The sequence below is a fragment of the Argopecten irradians genome, chromosome 8 (genome assembly GCF_041381155.1).
Source record: "Argopecten irradians isolate NY chromosome 8, Ai_NY, whole genome shotgun sequence".
In the NCBI taxonomy this organism is placed as follows: Eukaryota; Metazoa; Mollusca; class Bivalvia; order Pectinida; family Pectinidae; genus Argopecten; species Argopecten irradians.
Window position 1 is genome coordinate 31215506 of NC_091141.1, and position 24305 is coordinate 31239810.

General features: G+C 34.6%; 1 protein-coding gene across 1 annotated transcript in view; it reads left to right on the plus strand.

Moving 5' to 3' along the window:
• Window positions 1-24305, plus strand: part of LOC138329833 (uncharacterized) — a 182897-nt gene that overhangs the window by 139982 nt on the left and 18610 nt on the right. The window contains exons 4-8 of the mRNA XM_069277124.1: window positions 5354-5384; window positions 6122-6139; window positions 6409-6435; window positions 18245-18265; window positions 18574-18594. Of these exons, the coding sequence (XP_069133225.1) occupies window positions 5354-5384; window positions 6122-6139; window positions 6409-6435; window positions 18245-18265; window positions 18574-18594 (118 nt within the window). The remainder of the gene's footprint in view (window positions 1-5353; window positions 5385-6121; window positions 6140-6408; window positions 6436-18244; window positions 18266-18573; window positions 18595-24305) is intronic.

A 24305-nucleotide genomic window follows, 5' to 3' on the forward strand; every position in this document is an offset into this window, starting at 1 on the left:
GTACAATATTTGTATTTCTGTCACAGAAAATTGTAATAGGCTGGATCTTTTTCAAGAGAATTGCATGATATGTATTTTTAAAAGTTGCTAATGAGGTGATGATCTAGTCGCTTCATCCAAGTCATTTCACATACATGCATAGAAGAATGTATACAAGAAGATTTAATTAGAAAAAGTCTGTGAAGAGGGATTTTATAACGGCTTTGAATTTGTTAAATGGGAATTTGCTCGGCGGATTGGTGACACAACTTTGCTATTATGGTTACAAGCATGAAACTTATATATCAAGAAACATATTCTGAGTGAATTTTGATTAGGAGCCAGAATTCCTAGACGAATATGGCGGCCATTTTTCAAAATGACCGCTACAAACACTAAAAATATCAATTTCCTTCAAATATATGAACCTTTTCATTGTCGTTTTCACTAAAAATACCAAACAATGGCAGAATAACATATTAGTGTACACCGATAATATGTTATCAAGTAAGAATTTGCATTATTGTCATCAAAACAACAAAATGCCGAGTCAGTAAAATATAAGACCATATTCATTTACTTCACAAAAGAAACTCCTGTTTTCAATTTTTGGTGGGTACGTATCAGATATTATTTTAAATGCATGATGGTGTTATGGATTTCTAACAGATTTTTCATAGAGTAATCTATAGGAATCGTTGTGGTTTATGAAGGGGAAAAGGCGACAGCAGATTACCAAGTAAGTATCCAAATACATTGATTTAAGCATTTACTTCCAGTCTGCTGTTAAAATTTAGCTGACTTCACCAGTTGCATGTTGTACATTCAAGAAACGATTGTATAGTTCTGATAGTAGTAATGGGACTTAATTCAACTTAATTCGACACCACAAATAGAAACTCCCAGTCGTGAAAGGATTTGCGTTTGTTTTTTTTTATTGGAGTAGCATTCTTGTCACAGAAATGCGAATCATTGTGGGATTTGGAGGGTGAAATGCGACCGCAGAATACCTACCAGGCTTCCAAATACCATTTTCAATTTCCAAATAGTTTATTGACAAAATATATTAGTGTCAATTGGATTAGACATCAGGCATAGCCTATCTTAGTCTTCTCCCGATATTGGTGGTACCAACATATAATTATATAAAACATCTATACATGGTGAGGTTCATGAAAAATATGAAAATACCATTTTCTATCAGTCTATATGTTAAATGTCAATATACCTGTCTTCAGTTAATCTTAAGACCACTCGTAGGTTTCACATTCAAGAAAATACCTAATTCGACTTAACAATATGTCGCCGTGATAATACTTCAGTTCGCATTACAGTTAACACCCTCAAACTTACATGAAACCGGTATCATCGTCCATAGCGGCTTACAACCATTCTTAATGCCTGCCTCATCCTCATTTGTCAGGACTCAGTTAGTCCATGATCGCTTTGGTTGCATTTCCCCATCAATGTACTCCTTGATATGTTGCACTTTTGGTGTGCGGCTCAAATGCACATGTAGTTGGCGGGATCATGTCCACTGTTTTGCCTTTCTATGTAAACATCTATGGTTTTAGCATAATTTTAGCATACATGAGCAGTGCAAACTTTTCTAGTGTGCTGAAAACCTAACTTGGTATATATTATGGTCACCCTGCTAATGTTTGAAATGCTTGGTGTGCTTCTCCGTATATCTTATATGTATCCCAAGCAGTTTTCATGCATTGTGTATACTGCGACACATCTGGTGTAGGCATGGAATAATGGAAGGGTTAAGGATTTCTCAGGGCCATAAGCTGAGGCAGTATCCTGAGCAGGGATGCATTGATAATTCCAAGTTTCAAAGGCCACTCATACTTCGCTGATGCTGAATTTGGTAACAGCTGGTACTACTATGGCATCAACTTCTATATCTATCCACTGTTTGGATGGTAAATTGTTCATACACTTTGTTTACAGCATCTGTCATATGAATGATCATCCTCGTGTTGACTTCCTTATAATTTCAGGGCGAGAGAAGTTCTTTTACAGATAAAACAGGAAAAACATATTGTGCGTAGTTTTCGAATGTTATGACACAACCTAATCTGAGGATGTTTACTTTAACTGCTCCGTCAGGTCTTATGATTCCAGAGGTTCCACATACGTCTGAAGGTAATAAGACCATATTTCAAACCTTACTTAAGTTTAGAGAGTGATGGTGGACAGGCGTGGTTCTAAGCTAGGTCTTGACAGGCAAGCGATATAAAGTTTTAAGAAAAGTGATTTGTTTTCAATGAGGATATTTGCAAACTTGTTTAAGATGTTTCTCTTGCGGATGGTGGGCTAAATTTGATCTTTTTGTTCTTTCTTATTGGCTCTGCAATTGCGTTTCGTCTGTCCACGAGGTGATCTTTAGTAAAGGCCTAAAATTGTTGGTTGCCTTTAAATTAATTGTCTATATTCTGATCTATGTGACTATCAACGAGTCGGCTATGTCCCTTGTGTCGAGTCTTACAAGATCACGACTCTATGATTGAATTCCAGTTAAAACATCAGTTTCGGGCATGTTTGACATAAATTATAATTTTCATAAAGCGTGACGTCATATGTTTCCCGCCGTTGTCCTAAATACCGCACAGTAAATGGATATTATTGCGCCAGATGGCAAAACATCGAAATTAATCTCCACACTTATCATATATTACGCAGGGAATATTGCATATGTTTGGTGTTGTAACCTCATCTTAGGCCTTCAATATGTAGTTTCTTATATTATTTCGTTTTTTTAGAAACCTTTAAATTTTGCTAAGGAAAGGAATACGTAATGGGCATTTAAAACATAGTAATAAGTATCAGCGACTTTTGGAGGAAGAAGTGAATAGAGAACATTTGATGCTAAATTATTCTCGATTTTGTTGACTAAACTGTAACTGTTTTACATTTGCGTCTCTTAGAAAGTGTCACCAGGCCCTTTTCGGGTGGCCAAGTGGTTACGATGTCCCGACACATTAGGCCACCAAAAATGTGGGTTTAAGGTTACCCGACCGACCCTTATCTTTTTCCACTTTTCCATGAAATAAAAATTAAAAGTCGGGATTTCGACCTCAGACTCCGGTTCCGGTAACTATTTTAGACTGAAAGACAAAGAAACATTATTTTTTGCCAATGTCACCCCAAACATACATATTCTTTTTTTGGCCATACCACAAGCCCTCCACCTCTGGGATGCGGGTTCAGATCCTATGATGGGCAATTGCCAGGTACTGACGGCTGGTCGATGGTTTTTCTCCTGGTACTCCGGCATTCCTCCATCGAAAAACCTGGCACGTCCTTAAATCGCCCTGGCTGTTCATAGAACGTTAAACTAATAGAACCAAAACAAAACATGTCCGAAAATAATGCTGAATCACTTACATATGGAAAAAAAACAATAATAATTCTTCCGGCTTCACGTTGAGGTGGTTTAAAGCATTTTATTTATATATTTTTTTTCACGTGCAATATACTGCAAATAACTAAATACTTTAATTCTTATTCACATCATGTATCGCTATCGCTTCATGATCATCACAACTACCATCGATATCATCATCACTCTATGATTTTCATCACCATTATCATCATTATCTTTATTTCTAACCTTGACAATGGATCAGATATCAAAAAATATATTTCTTAGTAAAAAAACGCATTATCATTTCTACAATTTCATGGATATTGAATATAATGAGATCGACAAACGATAACCTAATTAGTGAGTGGGAACGAAATTAGTGCGTTTTGTACGTGTCTTTATGTTGAAATGCGCTGAATATGATAAACAAACAAACCACAATTTTATGCATGATTGTAAACTGTTAGTAACACTAATAATGTAATAATGATACATAAGATGCATTATCTTAAGTCTTAAATAGTTATCCGTTTAGTTTTCACCATTTCATCACTGAAAAGATATATAATATTAACTATAGGCCGTACCACTCCTTTTTTATAATGTAACCATGTGCCGTACACCTCTCGAGATACACATTTGCTACGAGCCGTACACCTCCTTTGCTATTTGCCGTACAACATTGCGATTTGGACGAACCTTTTTGACATAAATGAAAGGGGCTGAGAAGTATTTTTCTTGTGTATCTACCCTTATATATCATAATAAAGTAATGTAGTACTATGCTATTTTTATGGTCGATGATAAGTTCTTTTCCAGCATCTTTTCTAAGGACAGGCGATTTACGTCTGACCTCCCTTGTTGTGGTGGCATGTTTATATCTGTCAAGTGTTTTTTGCGACTTCTCTCGAAAACCATTTAATATTTATCATTGTGTGGCTGATATCTTCGGAAACACTTGTACTAAACGTCAGTATCCAAAAGTATCTCAAAATGCAGATAAAAGCAACATTCTTATTTCATCCAAATCCTGATTTTCTCACTCTCGCTTCAGGGGGGTACCTAGCGCCGGTGACATTAACACACGATGATTATGGTCGTCATATTTCATGAATCGTCTCAAAGGTCTGATCAAGAGGTTGATAAAATATGTGATACTGATAAAGAATAAGTCTTAAATAAAGTAAAATGTATTCTACATAATTGAAATACAAATAATCTTTAAGATTTCAAGAATCAAGACAACATTACATTCAAAGAATGTAAGTTAATGTTCTAGTAATAAGGGTTTCTAAAACAAAGTTGCCATTTAAGATCAATATTTGAATGAAAATGTCCAACTTCACACCAGTTGGCAATTAAAACAACAGTAAATATTATATGCTTTGTGTCGGACAAAATGCCCAAATGCTAAAATATTGTACCGATGTGTTCATGTGGAAGGAAGAAGAAATGTTGATGATACACTGGCTGTTAACCAACTTTCTAATACACTGTAACAGATACGACTTTTCAAGCTAAACCTAATTATAACTCAGCTTACATAGAAATGCATGTCCTCTCGGGCTTCGTTCTATATAAAAGCTCTTTGGAAAACACAAACATGCAAATTTGATCTACGGAGCCAGCAAACATTTATCACTGAAAGAATATCAGTTAACTTAATGATGACAATGGATTTGGGTCCTAATTAAAGGCGTTTTTTTGAAAGTTAATGTATCGGTATTGTCAGTTCTATAATAAATCATTATCATGACCGTCTGTTCGCAAATATTAAAATTGACATCTTCCAATCACTAGAATTAATTCATCTTGATCTATAAAAAAACATGTTTACAAAATGTTTTACCACTGTAACCTAGACTTCATAGATTGTTATTATGTAATGGAAATCGGCTGTACGTGTATAACTATTACTGAATAAATTGTATTTCGGTCAATCGGCTTATTCTATTTGGCGAAAAAGAAATACAGATAATATTACGTTTATTATCATTGCAGAAGTATGGCACAGCGGGATACACGGCCACAGGTAGGCTTATTATAATAATGAAACACATGTTTGGCTTTAAATTTCTTTAATGATGGAAATTCTATTGAAATCAATATATAAGAGGTGTTTACAAACTTAAAGAAAGAAAATCACTGTTATATTGGTTTAATTTGCTTTATTGTTTTACGTTAATCGAAAACTGTCCTTGGATAAGAAATCAATTAAATATTAAAAAACTTGAAAAAAGTGTTTTGTCTTATGAACAGTCGTTTATAATTGTAATAAGAATATTAGGTCGGATTCAGTTATCTCGTAATAGATTCATATTGATGCTTCCTTTATGTTCTAATGTCGATTTGCTATGGTCGTAACATGTTGCTATACAAATATAGATATTGTAATTTACAGTTTCCATGTTAATCATGGTTAACATATTCGACCCAATATGACCATATATCGATACGTATACACAAACATATCTTAACTGAAAAGATGATTTGGGTGGGTTGTGAGTAAGTAAACGATAATGGAATCGTATAAAATCCAAATAAATGTCTGACCCGATAGTTAATGATTATATCAAACATTATAAACTTTGATACCATTGGTGCCTTAACCAACATAATATAGAAAAACAAATCTGGAAAATTCACTATTGCTCACAATTACGTTATAGTTTCAATTAAACCATGTTCATGTGGAAGTCAGGACTACCTGTTTGAAAATGTGGATTGTTTATTCAGAAAAAATATAATTGACACGTTTCTACTTTACAGACACCAGATAGTTGCCAGGTGAGTTTTATGGTGAATGTTATGAACGAGATCAAGAATATCAATTTATAGATTAGAGAAAAGATATTTAAATGGGGATGCATTCTCAGTTCGATAATATCGCAAATATCACCAGTATTTTTTATTCATTCAATTTATCTTTAAACAATTATTTTACCTAGTAAGTAAATTGAGTTACAAATAATCAAGTGGATATGTACCAACCTGATCTGATGCAGTGTAGAGCTATGTATCTCATTACTTTATATTTTATTTTTATTTTCGAAAAGACCTGCGGACAAACCGAGTGTAGATGTGTAAGTATAGTTTGCTTCTTTTTTCTTTAAACTGTAAGACATTAAGTGGTTGATACTTATTCCTCGTCTGATTTTAGAGTAACATGGTGACCATGTGATACCACATCTGATTTATTGTTGCTTTTAAGTTAAAAGTATCGAAACTCGCTATTTTACTTGATACATGCTGTGTTCAATGATCTTTCAGACAATACGCCTATATGTCAAATGAATCACATTGTTAGCTATCTTCCGATTCCAATCAGAGCGTGTACATCAGTACACATGTCATGTACTCATGTGGGTACGTTATCATTGCGAGCGACTATATTAGCCGGTATATTAGGTCGGTAACTATGTCCAGAACACCCCGCTTTCGTATTCATATCTTGGTCGTAGTCAAAACGCCCAATCCCAGCTGTGATGAAGATTAACATAAAAAACTGAAACCTATCAGCGCAATCTGTTGTTTTTCTCTATATCCGTTTAATGGTTTTTAATGTCATATCAATTCTAAACGAAGGAAAAATGACGAAAAATATGTTTACGATTTTACAATTTGATCTATCTTTGCAAAAATGTATTGATTGATGCAATACCTATTTTATTTTTTTTCTTTTTCATCATATCCATGTTACTTACTGTGATAAATTGATCAGCTCAATGGTGTTTACTCAGGACAGATAATAAATTTGCGTTTTGATATCGAAAGCATCCATTATATACACGCGTATTCTAATTTACATTATTTGTTATTTCTGATGAAATAAGTTTAATTTCAATTGATAACCAAAATGCATTCGTACTGTCAATTTATTAATCGCTTTTATTAAGTACGACTTTATTATTTTCATTTAACGCCTATTTTGTATTAAGGAATTATTAATTATTGATATCCAAGCTATTAACAAAACGCTTCTGAACATTATATAGAGTTTTTCTGAGGAGAGATATCGCGTTAAGTGTGAAAGTAATGCTAAACTGTAATGTTGTATCCTTCTGTTTTGGGAAAGGAAACAGAGATAATTTTTTGGTTCAATTTGGTGAGCTTGACATTCAATTTAGACCATTGTAGAAATTCATATTCAAACGACTTCATAACACTAATTCATGATATTGGAATTACTGTGGGTGTCTTGTTTTGTACTAAGATGAACGTTAAGACTCATATGACTCTTGTTAGCAACAATTAAAGGATTTAGGCCACGATTTTATAAAAAGCTGTATTTTGCGCTATTATGATGCAATGATGTCATTAAATTCCGATATACTGTGTTTCCCGAGTCCCTCGTAACTGATATACCTGACAGACGTCCGTTTTGAGCACGCCTCTGAATATGCATAATTTGTCGGCGGGACCGAGGCTGATTGGCATGTGACGTCACAAGTGCATAGACGCCGCCATCTTTACCTAGACACGCCCACGATATTGAAGACCGCTTCTTTTATTAGCATTTTTTGACAACAATCCAACATCATCGGAGACACTTGTCAAACATATTCGTCATAGTTGTATGTGTGGCGTTTGGTTGTTATAACCACAACAACAAGAAAGAAGGACAAAAGATAAGTTTTTCCAGTTTTCCAAAGAAGAAGACATACCGCCAGATTTGGATAAATTATGAGCGACGTGCATTCAAGCCTTCTGCCCATCATAGATTGTGTGAGGAACATTTCTCTGCATCATGTTTTGCACGTGATCCAGCAGCTATGGAAGTTTTGGTTATGTCGTCGTCGTACTCTCGGAAGATTTTGAAGAAAGATGCAGTGCCCAATGTTCCCCTGAACCTGCAATGAAGTTTGCAGAATCAGTCTTCATGCCCGACCCCGTGTACGAGGGGCGTTTGAGAAGCGTGCCAGAGCTGAGGTAGGCATATATGATATAGCATCAAGGAATTGTGTAGTGACCTATACATATCTAAATATATCCGTGTCTAGACTAATTCATGCCAGAATGTAATTATTAATTCGATTTAATGACGTCGTGTTGTACTGTACCTAAACAATTGCTTTTCGTCGGGTTTATGTACAGTACTGTAGAGCAGAGAAAATAAAACAATCTAAACAGGTCGGCTATTTGATTAGATATGTGTAAAATAAACAACAATATATTTAGGCCTCGAGTATATGTATACATACATGTATGAGTTTATATCTGTGATTATACTTTTTAATCCGGGGGGGGGGGGGGGGGGGGCATTTATACTACTGACTCTATGTAATTTTAAATTGAATTATGCAGGAAAGTAATTAGATGACATACATTTGACTATATGTACGTGTATGTTAAAAATAAACAACCACTAGTAGATCTGGGCCTGGAACATAATGTGAATATGTTTTTCAATCGATTTAGAATTGATTTCATGGATTTCCATTTATCCTATATTTATGTATATGGGAATTTCTACTTTGATCTGTGTTACCCATCTACAGTTACATACATTTACATTAATTTATAAATTGATATAAAACTATTATGCTGCCGAATTGAATTAATGACAAATCTAGTCATTCGATCCTTATTGCCTGTGGTACATTTCTAATTGATCCTTCATACCCAAAAATACATATTATTAAAAAACATCAATTGACTCAAATTATATAGGAAAAAATCTGATTGGTAATTTTTAATTTAATTTTTTTTTCATGTTTCAGATCGTTTCGAGTGTAATTTGTATCAATGCACTGACGGATCTCACATATACAGGGACCAACCATGATGAGGGGGAAATGGATGAAACACAGGCTATTCAGCTGCCAAACAAAACACAGGATACTTGTCAAACCATGCCATCCATTATGTGTAACAAGTAGGTTCAGGTAAAACTAATGCCCCTCTTCAGATAACTCGGTATCATCAGACAGACGCAGCGACAACACCAATGCGTCGGTCATTTGGAACTCAAACGGATCCCAAAATAACCAAGATTAGAGTAACACCAGCTGCTGAGATTTCTGACCAGTCTAGGTCTGTGTCTCATGAAAGTGAGGAAGAAGAAGAGATTGATAATGATGTATGTATGGACAGTGACGATGAGGACTATTATCCAACATCAGATGTTTTAAAAGGTAGCGATGATGACAATATGGAGGGAAAAGTAATTAGGAATCGCCGCTTAGAGAATGATGTGACTCCTGTGGAAGAGAAGCAGTTCCTTGTTAGTGAGACAGCTCTTTTTTTCTGTTTGTAAATATTGTTCAGGTGAATGCACACCTCACATCCAATTCACCAGGGGTACAATGCTTGTGACCAGGTCTGTGTGTGTAAATTGACACTCTTTTATATGGAAGAGCCGGCCTTGCCGCAAGACTTTACCCTGGTGCAATTTAATGACTGATTCTGCAATAATGACCAGTGGCAGCAGTGGGTCAAAGGTACTTCAGCTTTTCCACAACACGAACTTGCAGATGTTCAGCACCAGAACTTGCAGTCGTTTGATTAGTTTATATGTTGTGCCATCTATCCAAACCACTTGGATTGTCTCTCAGGCTGATTTGTTCAAACAGATACAAGGAGAGGAAGTGATGCCAAATGTGACTCTCCGGGGTACTCTGCAAAGTACTTACACCCTCATGGATCTGGAGGCCAACAGGACTCTCACCACTAATCCAGTGTAGGTAAGCTGTGTAAATATGCATTTCTACTAAATATACGTCACTATGACCAAAACAAATACAAATTTAAAAATGAAGTAATCCTTATGGACAAAAACATCCCTAAAATTGTTAATTAGTTGACGAATATGGTATTAATCGTACAGATATAATGAAGAAACAGAATAAAATGAGAGTATCTGATCAAACTGGAAATCATTTAGATTCAGTGTATTGCATAAACTGTATGTTACTTACCTTTGTCTCACATATAAATTAATTTATTTGGCTCCCCCTGACATGTATAATTCAGATTGTGATAACCAAAATTTCTAATAAAATCAAAATTTAATAACTGAAATGATAAACCTTAAGCCATTTTGATTGATATATGATGTGTTTACGATAAACAAAGCTGATTATGAAAAAAAATTATGGACCACAAAAAGTTTTGACTGTTTCATTAGATGCTGTTAGTTATTAAACTGAAAATACTTAGTTAACCTTTAAGGAATTCATGAAAATTCTGAAGAAAATTCAAAAACTTGAAATCAAACTTCAGTTGATTGATCACAAAATGTTCTGAACAATCAAAATCTTAAAACTGCTAGGAAATAATAAATGTTGTAAAATTAATACAATTTTGAACGAAAAAAAACAAAAAAAATCAATTTTTCTTTTTTTCTTTCAACACGAAAATTTGTAACATTATACATAAATGTACTAATATACTGGATGTGTTAAAATTGGTAAAAACTTGATTCTCTTACATAATAATCTACTCCCACCCATTTTTTTCAAGTTTTTGTTATTATTTTACTTTTAATGTCTTTTAGCTGTAAATAAAAAGAACATTTCTGAGAATGCAGTTGCAATCATCATCTAGCTTGAAAAGTAAATGATAATGTCCTAAAATTCCGAAATACTTTGTTATTGTGATTCAATAGTTTGATTATTCTACAATACGTAGGCTATAAAATCATATATTACTTGACATTTGATGTAACTAATGTGTTTTTTAAATAAGATTAAGAAGTTACTTTCTTTGCTTTCTCAATTTATGATTAAAAAGGGCCGTGGTGCGACCATGGTGTAATATTTCTGAAAATAGACCTTGCCTCAGTAAGACCTTTATACAACAAACTTACAGGTCCAATTTTTTTCTGAAATGTTCACTACATTTACTTCAGGTAATGACCTAACTTTTTAGAAAATATTTTTGTTGCACTCAAACTGGAAATGGGTGAATCACCATTGTTAATAATTGATATAGCCGAAAATAACACCCAAAATTTCGTCATTTTCTGTCTTAAAATATTGGCTACATTTTGCCTACATATTTGTGATATAATATGTAAGTATTCATACTCTTCAGAAAATAGTACAGTTGGATGACATAAAACATAATTTTGATACATTTTTGAATCAAAAAGGGAACCCTGTCATACACCTCTACTGGGCAACTTTAATTTTGCCACAGCACAGGCCCCTGTGACCTTTTGAATTTTTTTAAAAGTATTTCAAGGGTTTGCATTGATGTTGCTACATGTAACATTTAGTTTTAATAAAATTGGTTCATGGACAAATTTCCATTGTTCGTGAAAGAGGTCCTTTACATGTTTATAAGAAATATATTGCCATTATAACGAGAAATAAAATTGATAGCTCACACTCTGGCAAAGAACGTGGGACATAAACTATGTTTTAACATATTATAACTGTACAGATTTAACTATATCAACACCAATACATTTTGATCACCATAAAAAATCTTAAAGTAATTATAAGCACATCTTCAACTTTAACTTTAGGTGAATGTCATTCAACAGTAAGTATCTACTAGTATGACTAGATTTACACATGATTCAAAATATCACTGGTGAAGTTAGCTGGGGTCTAAGAGTGCACATAATGGCAAAAAACACCTTTGCATTGTCCATCTCCCAACCTTTCTGACTATTCCTGGGTCAACCTTCGATGGCTGAAGTAGCCCCTGTTAGTCTAAAATGCTTGGCACTGTACCCTTGATTTCCCAACCCAGCTAACACTATTGCTTCATCGATTATTTTAGCGATGGATGAAGCTTCAAGCGCTTTATATGGTGATTTTAATGTCAGGAATACTGGACCATCAGTGGCTCTATATTTGTTTATTCTGATAATATAGTCCTCAAGTGTTTTAATTGGATCAATGACGGGGTTATTTCCCCTAGGTAAGGAGACTGTGAAGCCAGTACGTTGGATGTCGTTTTTTTTCGCAAACAGTGTCACATTTGTTTTATCATCCATAAATTCAATATTGTTCACAGAAAATATTATTTTCTCTGATTTACCACTGTCAACATTGAAATGTACACCCTTAGATGCAATGTCAGAGGGTCTCAACATTTAAGTCAGAGATAACAGTGTTATTGTCTTTAACCTTAATGACTTAATGTCAAGCTCCTGATTCACTGGCCACTTCATAAACATGTCTTGAAAGGGATTCACTGACATCGCTTTAAATTTATTCATTGGTACACCTGTGCTTGATTTTACTAGAGCAGTTACGAGACCACGTCCTTCACTAGAGTGTGTAAGATCGCCTTGTTGTGTAGCCTTGTACCAGTGGTCTAGCGTGGCACATGTAGTGTAGTATTGGGTACAGAACTAGGTCTCTCTGATGCATTAGCTATAGAACACAGGTATTCTGCTAGACATGCGGTACTATCGGGTGGGAAGTTGTACTTTGTTTCTGACATTATGTAGAACAATGAATAAGGGATCTATTGTAGGCTTTATGACTACTGGGGGCTAAGCAGAATTTAAACATATCTATACACTTCTCAGACCACCCAATACCTTTTAATTGAGCTTGCCACACACCCTCCAGGCATATATTTTCTATTTTAGATTCGGCTCGTTTCGGGAGTCGCTCCCATTGCCCGACACGTATTACGATTGTTTGGAATTTTCATAAGTGGCGCTATCGATATGTTTATTAGCCTTCTGAACCATGGCTGAGCTGGCCATTTTGGCGCCATTATTGTCGCGCACAAATATTGAGTTGATACAATGTCTAAATTTATGGAATGATGCAGAAAGCCAAACTTGTTTCCCACAGTCCAATTGTCCTGGGCAAGAGCATCAACGCCCTCTGTGGGTGGCTCCCAGTTCCGAGTGTTGAATTTTGGTAATTGTGCCATTTGACAATTCACAAATCGATCGATTGTGTGGGGACCCCACAGTTTGTCTATGTACGCGATTCGAGTGGGTGAAGTACTTTATTGAAGTTCCATTCGCGAACGCCTCTGTCCATATCGCTAATGCTAGTGTTGACAGCTGTAAACTCGGACCCCCTATGTGATCTATGTACACCATTGCTGAGATATTGTCCGTGGGAACCTGTACGCGTTTGTTTTGAATTAAACTTGAAAACGCTTTGATGGACATGAGTATCGCCATCATTTCTCGCTCGTTCGAGGACCTGTACGACATGCGCATGTTCCAATCCCCTAATGCGACTTTGTCCCCGCATACACCCCCTCCCCCCATCCAAGATGGTGTATGTCACTATCTGCCTCTCGTATGATTCCTGGCATATTTCTCTATAGTTCCAATGATCAACCGAGTCTAACCACCACTGAAGTTCAGTTATAACGTCTCTAGTTAATTCTGAGCTCGAGTTCCACGAGTCGCGTTGCCTTAAAAGTCTATATCTGTGTCTTAAGAAAAGGTTACCAGGGGTGACTGCCCACGCTACCGAGACACACTGACCTGCTAGTTTCCCTAAAGTCCGAGCAGGTAATCTTCTCTTTGCTGCAGCATTACCTATTGTATGTCTGAGTTTATTGACACACTTCCCCTGTACGCGAATCACAACTGTCGATTGGGTTGAAACAATATAACCAATATATTCAATATTCATTTTGTTATTGATACGGACACCCATGTCTTCCAAACAGTGTAACACTTGGTCTGTGTGGTCAGTTATCTGCATTTTATTGGCAGAAATTAAAAAAAAGTTACGACCACACTGACCCTAATACCTAAAGATCTGAGATACAAACAATGGGACATAATATCTTATTGAAGTAATATGATGAACAGGACAGGCCAAATGGGAGAACTTTCAACCTGGATTACTCACTTTTCCAGCAAAAACCTAAATAATCTTTGCAATCATCAGCTACAGGTATATGCAAAAAACCGGCCTGAATGTCCACAGTAGTATGCTTGTCCCGTTGTTGTAGAGTTCGAGCTACCTGTCGTATATCTTCATTTCGGTATTTTGGCACGCTGCAGAATGAATTTAAGTGTCTCAGATCCGTAATTAGTCTAAACTTTTCATCTTCTTAGCTACACAGCCAATAGGATTTACACACAATGGTTTTTGTTACACTTTTCAATACAACCGTTGTCGATTAGTCTGTTGTTTCATCTGAAACAAACGTAGATTGTTTATGCGCAAGTTCATGATTGTGTAATTCAAATGTTGGGGGGTTCAGAACTTAGCGGCATTCCAAAGCCGTCTTCGATCCATTTTAACAAGTGTTCCGGAGCAACAATTAACCTCCAGGTACTCAAAGTGTCACAGATGGCTCCAATGCATATCAGTACAAACCAGAAACCACGTTAATCGTCCTTCTCTGTTGATAATTCCTCGGGATGTCTATCACAACGACCGCGATTCCCGTAATAATGTGTGGATGGGAATTGATTTTGACAAAAACTGGAGAACACGTCCTGTCCTTGAGCTTTGTACGACCCACGTCCACGACCACGCGTGCTTGGTTTACCGGCTGCTAACAATGCCGCGGCAGAACGAAGTGTCTCTACAGCCTCACCATTGAGATCAGACTATTTTTCTGTAACGCACGAAATAGTTTCGACGTCGATGCATCAAAATGACTGTTTACAACTAACAACGCATATTCATCCTGCAAGTATTCAATTTTCCAGGTCATTCTGTGTGACCTCTCTCCCTGCTTCCAACGTAGTTAAACGGTTGATAGCGGTTTCATTATACTTGCTGCATTTACTAAGTACATTCAGCATAGGCTGGTCAGCACGGGGCATTCCCTGACGTGACTTATTGAGGTTTAGTTCACTCTGTAATTTCATTTTACTAACTGAATCTCCTAGTGCCTGGAAGTCACCTTGAATATCTTCGCTGTCCCCAAAGGTGCGAGGCTTGTTGTAGGCCCACGTGGGTAAGGGTGGTCCCGCTTAATTCCAGTGAGACTCCGGCTTAATCTACCTTCTTTACCCGATTCCCTGTTTCCCTGGGATGCAGTGATACCTTCAAAATTTCTTATACCATTTTTGCATCGATTGCCCTGAACTTGGCATACACATCCTCAAAGAATTTGTCCAATGTTTGCCCCATCGACGCCAGTGCGTCCTTCTTGTTGGAGTTAACAAGTAGAGAACGCAGAAATCAATACGTCATACATTTATGTGTATGACGTATCGACCCAGTTAGGCTTGGTCATGTGACTACTAATAAAACTTGTCTAATCTGACACCTGAATTTTCCAACATCCTGTCTAATCCGACCAAAAGAATTGCTCCCCCATTGTGTCAGATTGCACACATTTCACTGTACATATATATTAAATCAAAATCTTAACTTTTATTATGGGCAATTCAGCCAATTATCAAATAAGAAATAACATTGTGACATTACACAGTTTCTGGTATATGTGTTTAATTGCGATATGTATGATAGGGACAAAGAAGCAATTCTAACCGTGTCGACAAAAAATATATGCATGTATGTATGTATATATATATGTGCGTGTGTGTGTGTGTATGTGTGTGTGTGTGTGTGTATATGTGTGTGTGTGTGTGTGTGTGTGTGTGTATGTGTGAGGGTGCGTGTGTTTGTGTATGAGGGTGCGTGTGTTTGTGTATATGTTTGAGGGTGTTTGTGTATATGTTTGAGGGTGTTTGTGTATATGTTTGTGTACATGTTTGTATGCATTTTGATTTTCAATAAAGACAAATATATATGCGAGGTTAGATTTGATCATTCAATTTCTATATTTATTTTCTCACATTTTGTCTTACTACAACATTATATAGGAAGAAGAGAGAGACTGATGTGATATCTGTTAAATAATAAAACTTGTTGAAATACCAGTTATTCTGTTGAAAATAAAAACGAAATCAGTGCTGAAATACATATGCTGTCTTAGTTTTATTATTTGATAATGTCAATGTATGTTGATTTTAACAAACACGAGTCGAGAGGGGGTTGGTTGGTGTACAATTATGTGATACCGTACTCAGTAACTGTAATGAGGGCCTACATGTAGTACTACACAGGCCTGCAATACACATACGCACTCACCCTCAGGTAAAAAATGGTAAACAAAACAAGTGATTTGGCCAAAAAAATGTTTTTTTTTGCATATACTCGATCATTATGTTCAATAAAGCTTCTTACAAATATATGTAACCTGCATATATGCAGATTTATCATGGCAAAATTAATTATAAGAACGGAAACTAGGGAAATCTCTTAATTGTTTAATTTCATTTTTGTCAATAAAAAGTTAAAGACGCTCCACCGCCGACAAATGGTATTTTTTCACTATCAAAAACAGGAGTAGATGATTTACTATTTTTCTTCAGTCACAAAAGTTACTTATTTTACACCATTGCCAGCATTGGAAAGTTTGAGCTTCTAATTTTACTTTAAGTTAGAAATATGAAAAATAATCAATTGCATCCCGAAAAAAATCCGTGGCACTATATCCTATATGGAATGCAATACTGATTGCGCATGCACCAAAGGCAAAACGAATGATTTTATATTAATTTTTGAGTTAATTAGACATATATATACACGATTAAACACCAATTATTGTTCAAATAATGAATGTCATTCATGCTCCGTCGGCGGTGGAGCATCTTTAACTATAGGGGTAAAATCTAGGTAGGGTCGGAGGACCCTAAACAAACATATATTTTTTGGCCAATTCACAGCCACACAAAATGTGAACACATAATGTATGTACCATATATCTGAAATTTATGGGTCATTGTTAGAAACCCAACAATAAGCACATGTTACCCTGTCAGGTAGGTTAATTGACACCAGAGACTTGTATATATATATTATATGTTGATACTAACGTCTCTGTTGACTCCGGCGTGATCTCTGAAGTGTAGTGTACATCTTTACATGTTGTGAACGCATAATAACAAATATTTAGCTGTCTTACATTCAAAGACCACGGAACTTCGTTAGACTTAAAAGAAATAAGCGAATAAACCAGCTGATAGATCAAAGGATAATGCGTGTCTTGAGTCGACAAAATCTTTCGATGAAAAATAAAAATCAAAATAATTGAAAATGTATGTTTTGACAAGATCGTCAGACCAGATATATGTAATTTGACAACATAGGCCGATTAAAAAAATATATAACAATTGTGATATTTTCAAAGGATTTTATCAAGTTCGATTAATCCTGAATATATTCCAGAAATATCTCTCACAATAAAAATCTGTATTTCTCAACCAATGTCGTAAACTAACCATGCAGTGTTGTGAAGTCGCTGTTCTACTCGGATGGCTTCCTCGTCATCAATGCCAGAGTCCTCTGAATCCGAATTATATCTATCATGGAAGCTTTTCTCCACTCTCAGTGGTTCAAACTGGTATGGTTCGATCTTGAAAACGTTGTTGGCGTCGGGAGTTTCGTTGCCATCGGTTTCCATGTTGTAAAAAAAGCTGTAGGGAGTTACTGAAGAAAGCTGTCAAACGCTACGAAACTAGTACTCAGTAGGCGGGCTGTGTCGTGAGAGTTTGTACTTGTGACGTCATATTGTCACGTGACCACTCAGCTCATTAAAATATTATGCCAAGCCTCACGGCATCCCTGACTGCCTTGAAATAGCTGAAAGCGCGTATAGGAATATCGGGGAAGAGCTAATTTGCTTTTTACATAACTTTGTAATATGTCTTGTTTGTATTTTTACAACAAACAAAAATCGTCGCCTAAATCCTTAAATATTTCGAGATATCTATTTGTAATTACCATCAGCCATATTTCCCCCCGAATTGTTTTACTTACATATTCTTGTCCATAAATTGGCAACAAAAACTAATGAACTATTAATTGTTATGGTCTGCAAATAAAACTGGCGTATAAATGCATAATTTAAATGTTATATTAATATACATATGCATATACATGTGTTACATTTCGTGGTTTAATTTAACCTTTTATTGTTTATTCACAGAAAACCTGTCCTAACTGTCAGGTAAGTACCGATGTTTATCTTCTGTCGGTAGGAACATTTTGTTTTATCTATATGGTGACCAGAGAACAGGAATAGTAACTGCTTAAGTGATAACGGTTAGATTATTTATAGGATACAGTATATCGGTAATGGCTTTGTGGCGTTGAGACATCAGACATTTACATGTATCAATTTGATAGAATCAATCATAGTAACAGATAATAGTAAGACTAGTATTTGTATATGTTGGTTATCCACACTAACCCATCTGAATCTATATGGGGATTTGTTGTCTTATTCTTGCTAAATCAATCATTTTTATGTTACAGTACAAGGGGAATGACTTCAAAGTAAGTATCATATTTCATGAAATTGTCAGTCATATACAATAGTGAATCATTTACTGAGACGTTCAGCTAGTATTAATAGAGAAATGCCATTGAACATACACGTCTAACGTATATATATAGGGGTCGCGGTGGCCGAGTGGTTAAGATGTACCGACATATTACCACATGCCCTCCACCTCTGGGTCGCGAGTTCGAATCCCATGTGGGGCAGTTGCCAGGTACTGACCGCTGGTCGGTGGTTTTTTCCGGGTTCTCCGGCTTTCCTCCACCAACAAACCTGGCACGTCCTTAAATGACCCTGGCTGTTAATAGGACGTTAAACTAATCAAACCAAAAAGTCTAACGTATTTTCTTTCTTTGTGTGCCGCGATCCTCTCAATTACCATCATAGTATTAATCCGACACAGCAGTATCTCAAATCATCGAGCGGATACCAATTATATATCCATATCAAAATCGTATTAATTATTGTCAGAATAGCACCAGTAGCATATCCGTAATTAGGTGACACTTTTAATCAAGACTATGCATGTATTATCAACAACTCAATGTTTTTATTTATCGCAAACATAATAATGTATTAAACAGAGCATAACACATTTGCAATTTGCCAAAAAGCAGTGTACAAGATAATCCAGTTGATATATAAATAATCACAGACAAAGCAAATATATAAATTCCGTATAAATTATTTTCAAACTGATAACGTGAACATATCAAGGATTCGGTGACACTTACATTAACATAAGTATAATAACGCACCACCTTACCTTCCGTATTACATATTTTGACATGAAGCTCTGATCGAAACATCAGATAGTTATATCATAGACGACAGTCTGACAGCCTGATGTTTATTACCAGGCTTTATAATGTAGGACTGGACCGCATAATATATGTTATGTTTTGTAGGTAAACAGGTTTAACACGATAAACAAAATTTAGTGAGACGGAAATTTCACTATATTAACTTAAGATAAGGTAATGATTTTTTTATCTATGTCTACTACGTAGCTGATCCGATGGCATATTGATTAAACGATCACGAGGCTAATATTATTGATGACATGATAATGGATAATATAGCTATATCATTAAACTAGATATTGCCATATATGACAAAATATTTACAATTACCAAAAGAATAAATAAGAATGGATTAATTGAAACACAACCCATAATTAGCAACATTCTGTTGAGATCATTACTTGCTGTTCAACATATACACACCACAGCCCAACATAAAATTAATAGGTATTAGAAAACGAAATAAACGTATTGATACTCTATATAATAAAAAATAACTTAAATAACCTTTACGTGAAATCCTAAAAAAACATAAAAGTACGAGACGTTTACATAGATGGATATGTACCTCCGTTCTTAAAAATCCCAGGTGTTAAGTGATACAGACATAACTGATGTTAACATAACTCATACCCATTGGATTATAAGTAAAGAACTGTTAATATAACAGCAAATTTGGCTCAAAATAAATTAATTCTTTCTTGTAGGAAAGATACATTAGAATTACATGTTGATAAAATTTAACCAAATACTTAAATAATGATGATAGTATATTGATCCAGCATTTACATCTACTCACAACATATTATAGTTCCTTTGTTCCTATTTTGGTTCGTGTTGTGAGATGTAGCCTGTGAAAACGTCATAATTCAAGATGTGCGGTATAGATGCTACATATGCTTTCCACTTTCTTAAAGATAAGTTAACTAGGTATCCTTCGTAATCAAGTAATTGTTTCACTAATTATACGGTATAACCATCGGCATATTCCAGAGTGTTCAACGAATTTAATGAATATTGTAATTTTGTTAACATTAAATCACATTTGGTGGACAAAATATAAGAATTATAGTACACATCTATGCTTCAGTATGATAACATACCTCCTTACCTTTTGTATAACTTACTTGACCATAAAGCTCCAATCGAAGCCTCAGAGAGTTATATCAGGGACGGCAGTTATCTAATGGTTATAAGCAGGCTTTATATTCTATAACCGAACGACTTGTGTATATTTAAATGGTTATTTTTTGTACATAGAGACATAATTTCGTATCATATCGACATTATTCAGTTCGCTAGAGGTCAGGAATACTTCAACAATATGCATTTATTACCTGCACATGAGTTAATAAAACTACGTAATCCCATTACTTGCAATTTGTTAAGATATTGGTTGCGTCCTCGTTATGACTAACAACGTATTATATATGTTTGAGATGTAGAAAAAGGCATTAAACAAAAGTAAGTGATTTAAAGTGTAAATACACTATAGAGAGGTGCCACTTCAATGTAGACTACGGTTAGTTTTATATTCCCTTTAGAACACTATCAGGGTTAGATGAGCTGCTAAAAGCCTTTTGGCACTGAAAGACTGATAATTCTATTTTTATTTTGATTGATTACTTTGAAGTTTGAAAAAATGGTTTTGGAAAAATTCTGACATATTGAATAATACAAAACTGGCTTAAGATTAAAGGGTATGAGATAGTTCTTATTCTAATGTATTGGCCTATGGCTGTTGTAAACTAGAGCTATATACATATGTCTTTATCAATAATCCACAATAATATCTTTGTATGATATTAGGATAAAAATACAAGACTTATTTTAGAAAAAAACCTCAACAATAAACTTAAAAACAGTTAAATTGTTTGTTAAACAAATCCAATGCACCGTTTTATCCACCTAATTGTTATTCAAAATGTATTCGATAATGGTACCGTTTGATTTCTAGATATTGTCTGTCTTTTCACCTTTACCTGTCAATATAGCGATTTCATTAACCATACATTCGTTATGACATTGTTGTAATTATTCTAGTCGGATTTCAGAATAAACATGAAACGTATTCATTATCCAATGTCTCAAAATATTTAATCAATGCTATTCAATGTTTCCTACTCCCCTACCGTGTTAACGTTGAAACGTTAAAAGTTTAAACAGTTGTTATCAGCTCGTAGTATTCATCATCTTTGATAGAAAACGCAAATGCCGACGTCGTCTGTCACATTTTGTGTTTACGCTTCAAACTCGGGTCATCAAAGCGTTTGAACACGGAGCGTTTTGGAAACGTAGACAATAACGTTATCTAAAAATACCTGTTCAATATATTTTTTATAGACTTCTTCTGAAATAATCGGGCGATGTAGTGTTTTATCGGTGATAACATGGCGTGTATTGACTCATTTTGTGACTTTATTAAAAGTTATATAGCAGATTCAAAACCAAATTATGATGTCTAGAATAGGGAATGATAATATTTAATGGGTACTGTCTGTCTGTTTATCTTTATTTTTTTGTAATCTAATTCTTATTTTTCTTCTCTTTCAGCCCGTGAGTATCTTACTACATTTACACGGTGATGTATTACCTTGTTTGATTTCCTCACAATAGCATTAATTCGATACCATTGTACTTATATGCTACTTACTAGTTTGTTCTATAAAACATATCAAAACGTAATCAATTATCGTGGCATACTTTGTTTTATATAGGCTTCACATGGCATTTGTGGTGATACTGCTTAAAGCATGAGCTCATTAAACAGTCAAACTAGCTTCCTTATTTTGGATATATATACTTAACAATTTACAACTTAGTATGAACTCTTATTTCCGATTTCTTAAAAAGCAAACTATATTATTGCAAAGTGTCTTAATAACTTTCAATTTTATATGAATATCTAAAAACCATGACTATAACCATGACATTACACCACTGTTGACATGCCTGTAATCCAGTTGATACATAAGTAATACCGCGTGTACCAAATGCCTGTATACTGTATACAAAAAAAATTATAAAATAAATATTTTCAAACTGATAACGTAAGTGTATCAAGGATTCGGTGACAGTAACAGGAACATCATCAGATAAATGTTTTCATTGATGTACTTTGGTAAACGTGAACTCACATTTGGCGGATACAAGATAAGAATAGTATAATACCACATCCATGTTTCAGTATAATAACATACCTCCTTACCTTCCGTATTACATACTTTCACATGAAGCTTCAATCGGAGCATCAGATAGTTATATCAGAGACGACAGTTATCTGATGGTTATTACCAGGTTTTATATTGTAAAACTGGACTGTATAATATATGTAATGTGTTGAAGTTTAACAGGTTTAACACGTCTAAGCACAAACTTCAAAGTATCAAATAATAGATTATGACGATTTTTACGAAAGAGATCATAACATAATTATTTTGTCTGCTATCTTATCCGAAGTCGTAGTGGTTAAACGACCTAAGGACTAACATGATAATGAATAATATAGTTTAACTATTAACTAAATATTGTCATAAATGACTCAATATTAGCAATTACAAAAAGAAGAAATAAGAATGGATTAATTAAAGATACATGATTAACAGTATTCTGTTGAGATCATTCATTATCAAAATCCAAGGTGCTAAGTAATACAGACCAATGTTAACATAATTTATACCCATTGGAATATACGTAAAGTTCAGTAACTATAACAGTAAATTTTGCTCAAAATATTTTAATTCTTTCTTGTAGAAAAGATACATTAGAATTACAAATTGAGAAACTTGTGCCAAATACTTAAAAATGATGATGTATACTGATTCAGCATTTACATGTACTGGCATCATATTTTTAGTTCCTATTTTCTTGCTTGTATATTTATTAGTACTCATAAGGTATAGCATGTGAAAACGTCATAATTCAGGATGTGCGTTATAGGTGCTACATATGCTTTCTTGTTATAGCCACTTTCCTAAATAGGAATGAACAACAAGGCATCCCTCATTGTAACTGTTTCACTAATTATACAGTATTAGCATCGTTATATTTCAGTGATCAACAAATTCAATGACTATTGCATTTTTTATACATGAAATCACATCTTGTGGATACAATATAAGAATAGTACAAATCCATGCTTCAGTATGATAACACACTTAATTACTTTTCGTATCATACCTCCTTACCTTTCGTATTACATACTTGACCATAAAGCTCCAATCGAAGCATCAGAGAGTTATATCAGGGACGGCAGTTATCTAATGGTTATAACCAGGCTTTATATTTTATAACAACTTGTATATATTCTAATGGTTATTTTTTGTACATAGAGACACATTTTCATATCATATCGACATTGTACAGTTCGTTAAAGTCAGGGATACTTCAACAATATGCATTATTCCCTGCACGCTATTTTGTTTAAACTATATAAAACCATTACGTACAATTGGTTAAGACATTGGTTGCGTCCTCGTTATGAATAACAACGTATTAAACATGTTTCAGAAGTAGAAAATGCATTTAACAAAAGTAAGTGATTTAAAGCGTAAATATACTATAGAAAGGTGTCAGGTAAATGTAGCCTGCGGTTAGTTTTATATTCCCTTTAGAACACTATTAGGGTTAGATGAGCTGCTAAAAGCCTTTTGGCAATGAAAGTCTGACAATTCGATTTTTATTTTAATTGATTACTTCGAATTTTGAAAAAAATGGTTTTAAAAAATTTCTGACATATTGAATAATACAAAACCGGCTTAAGATTTAAGGGTATGAGATAGTTCTTATTCTGATGTATTGGCCTATGGCTGTTGTAAACTATAGCTATATAGATATGTCTTTATCAATAATTCACAATAATCTCTTTGTAAGATATTAGGATAAAAATACAAGACTTATTTTAG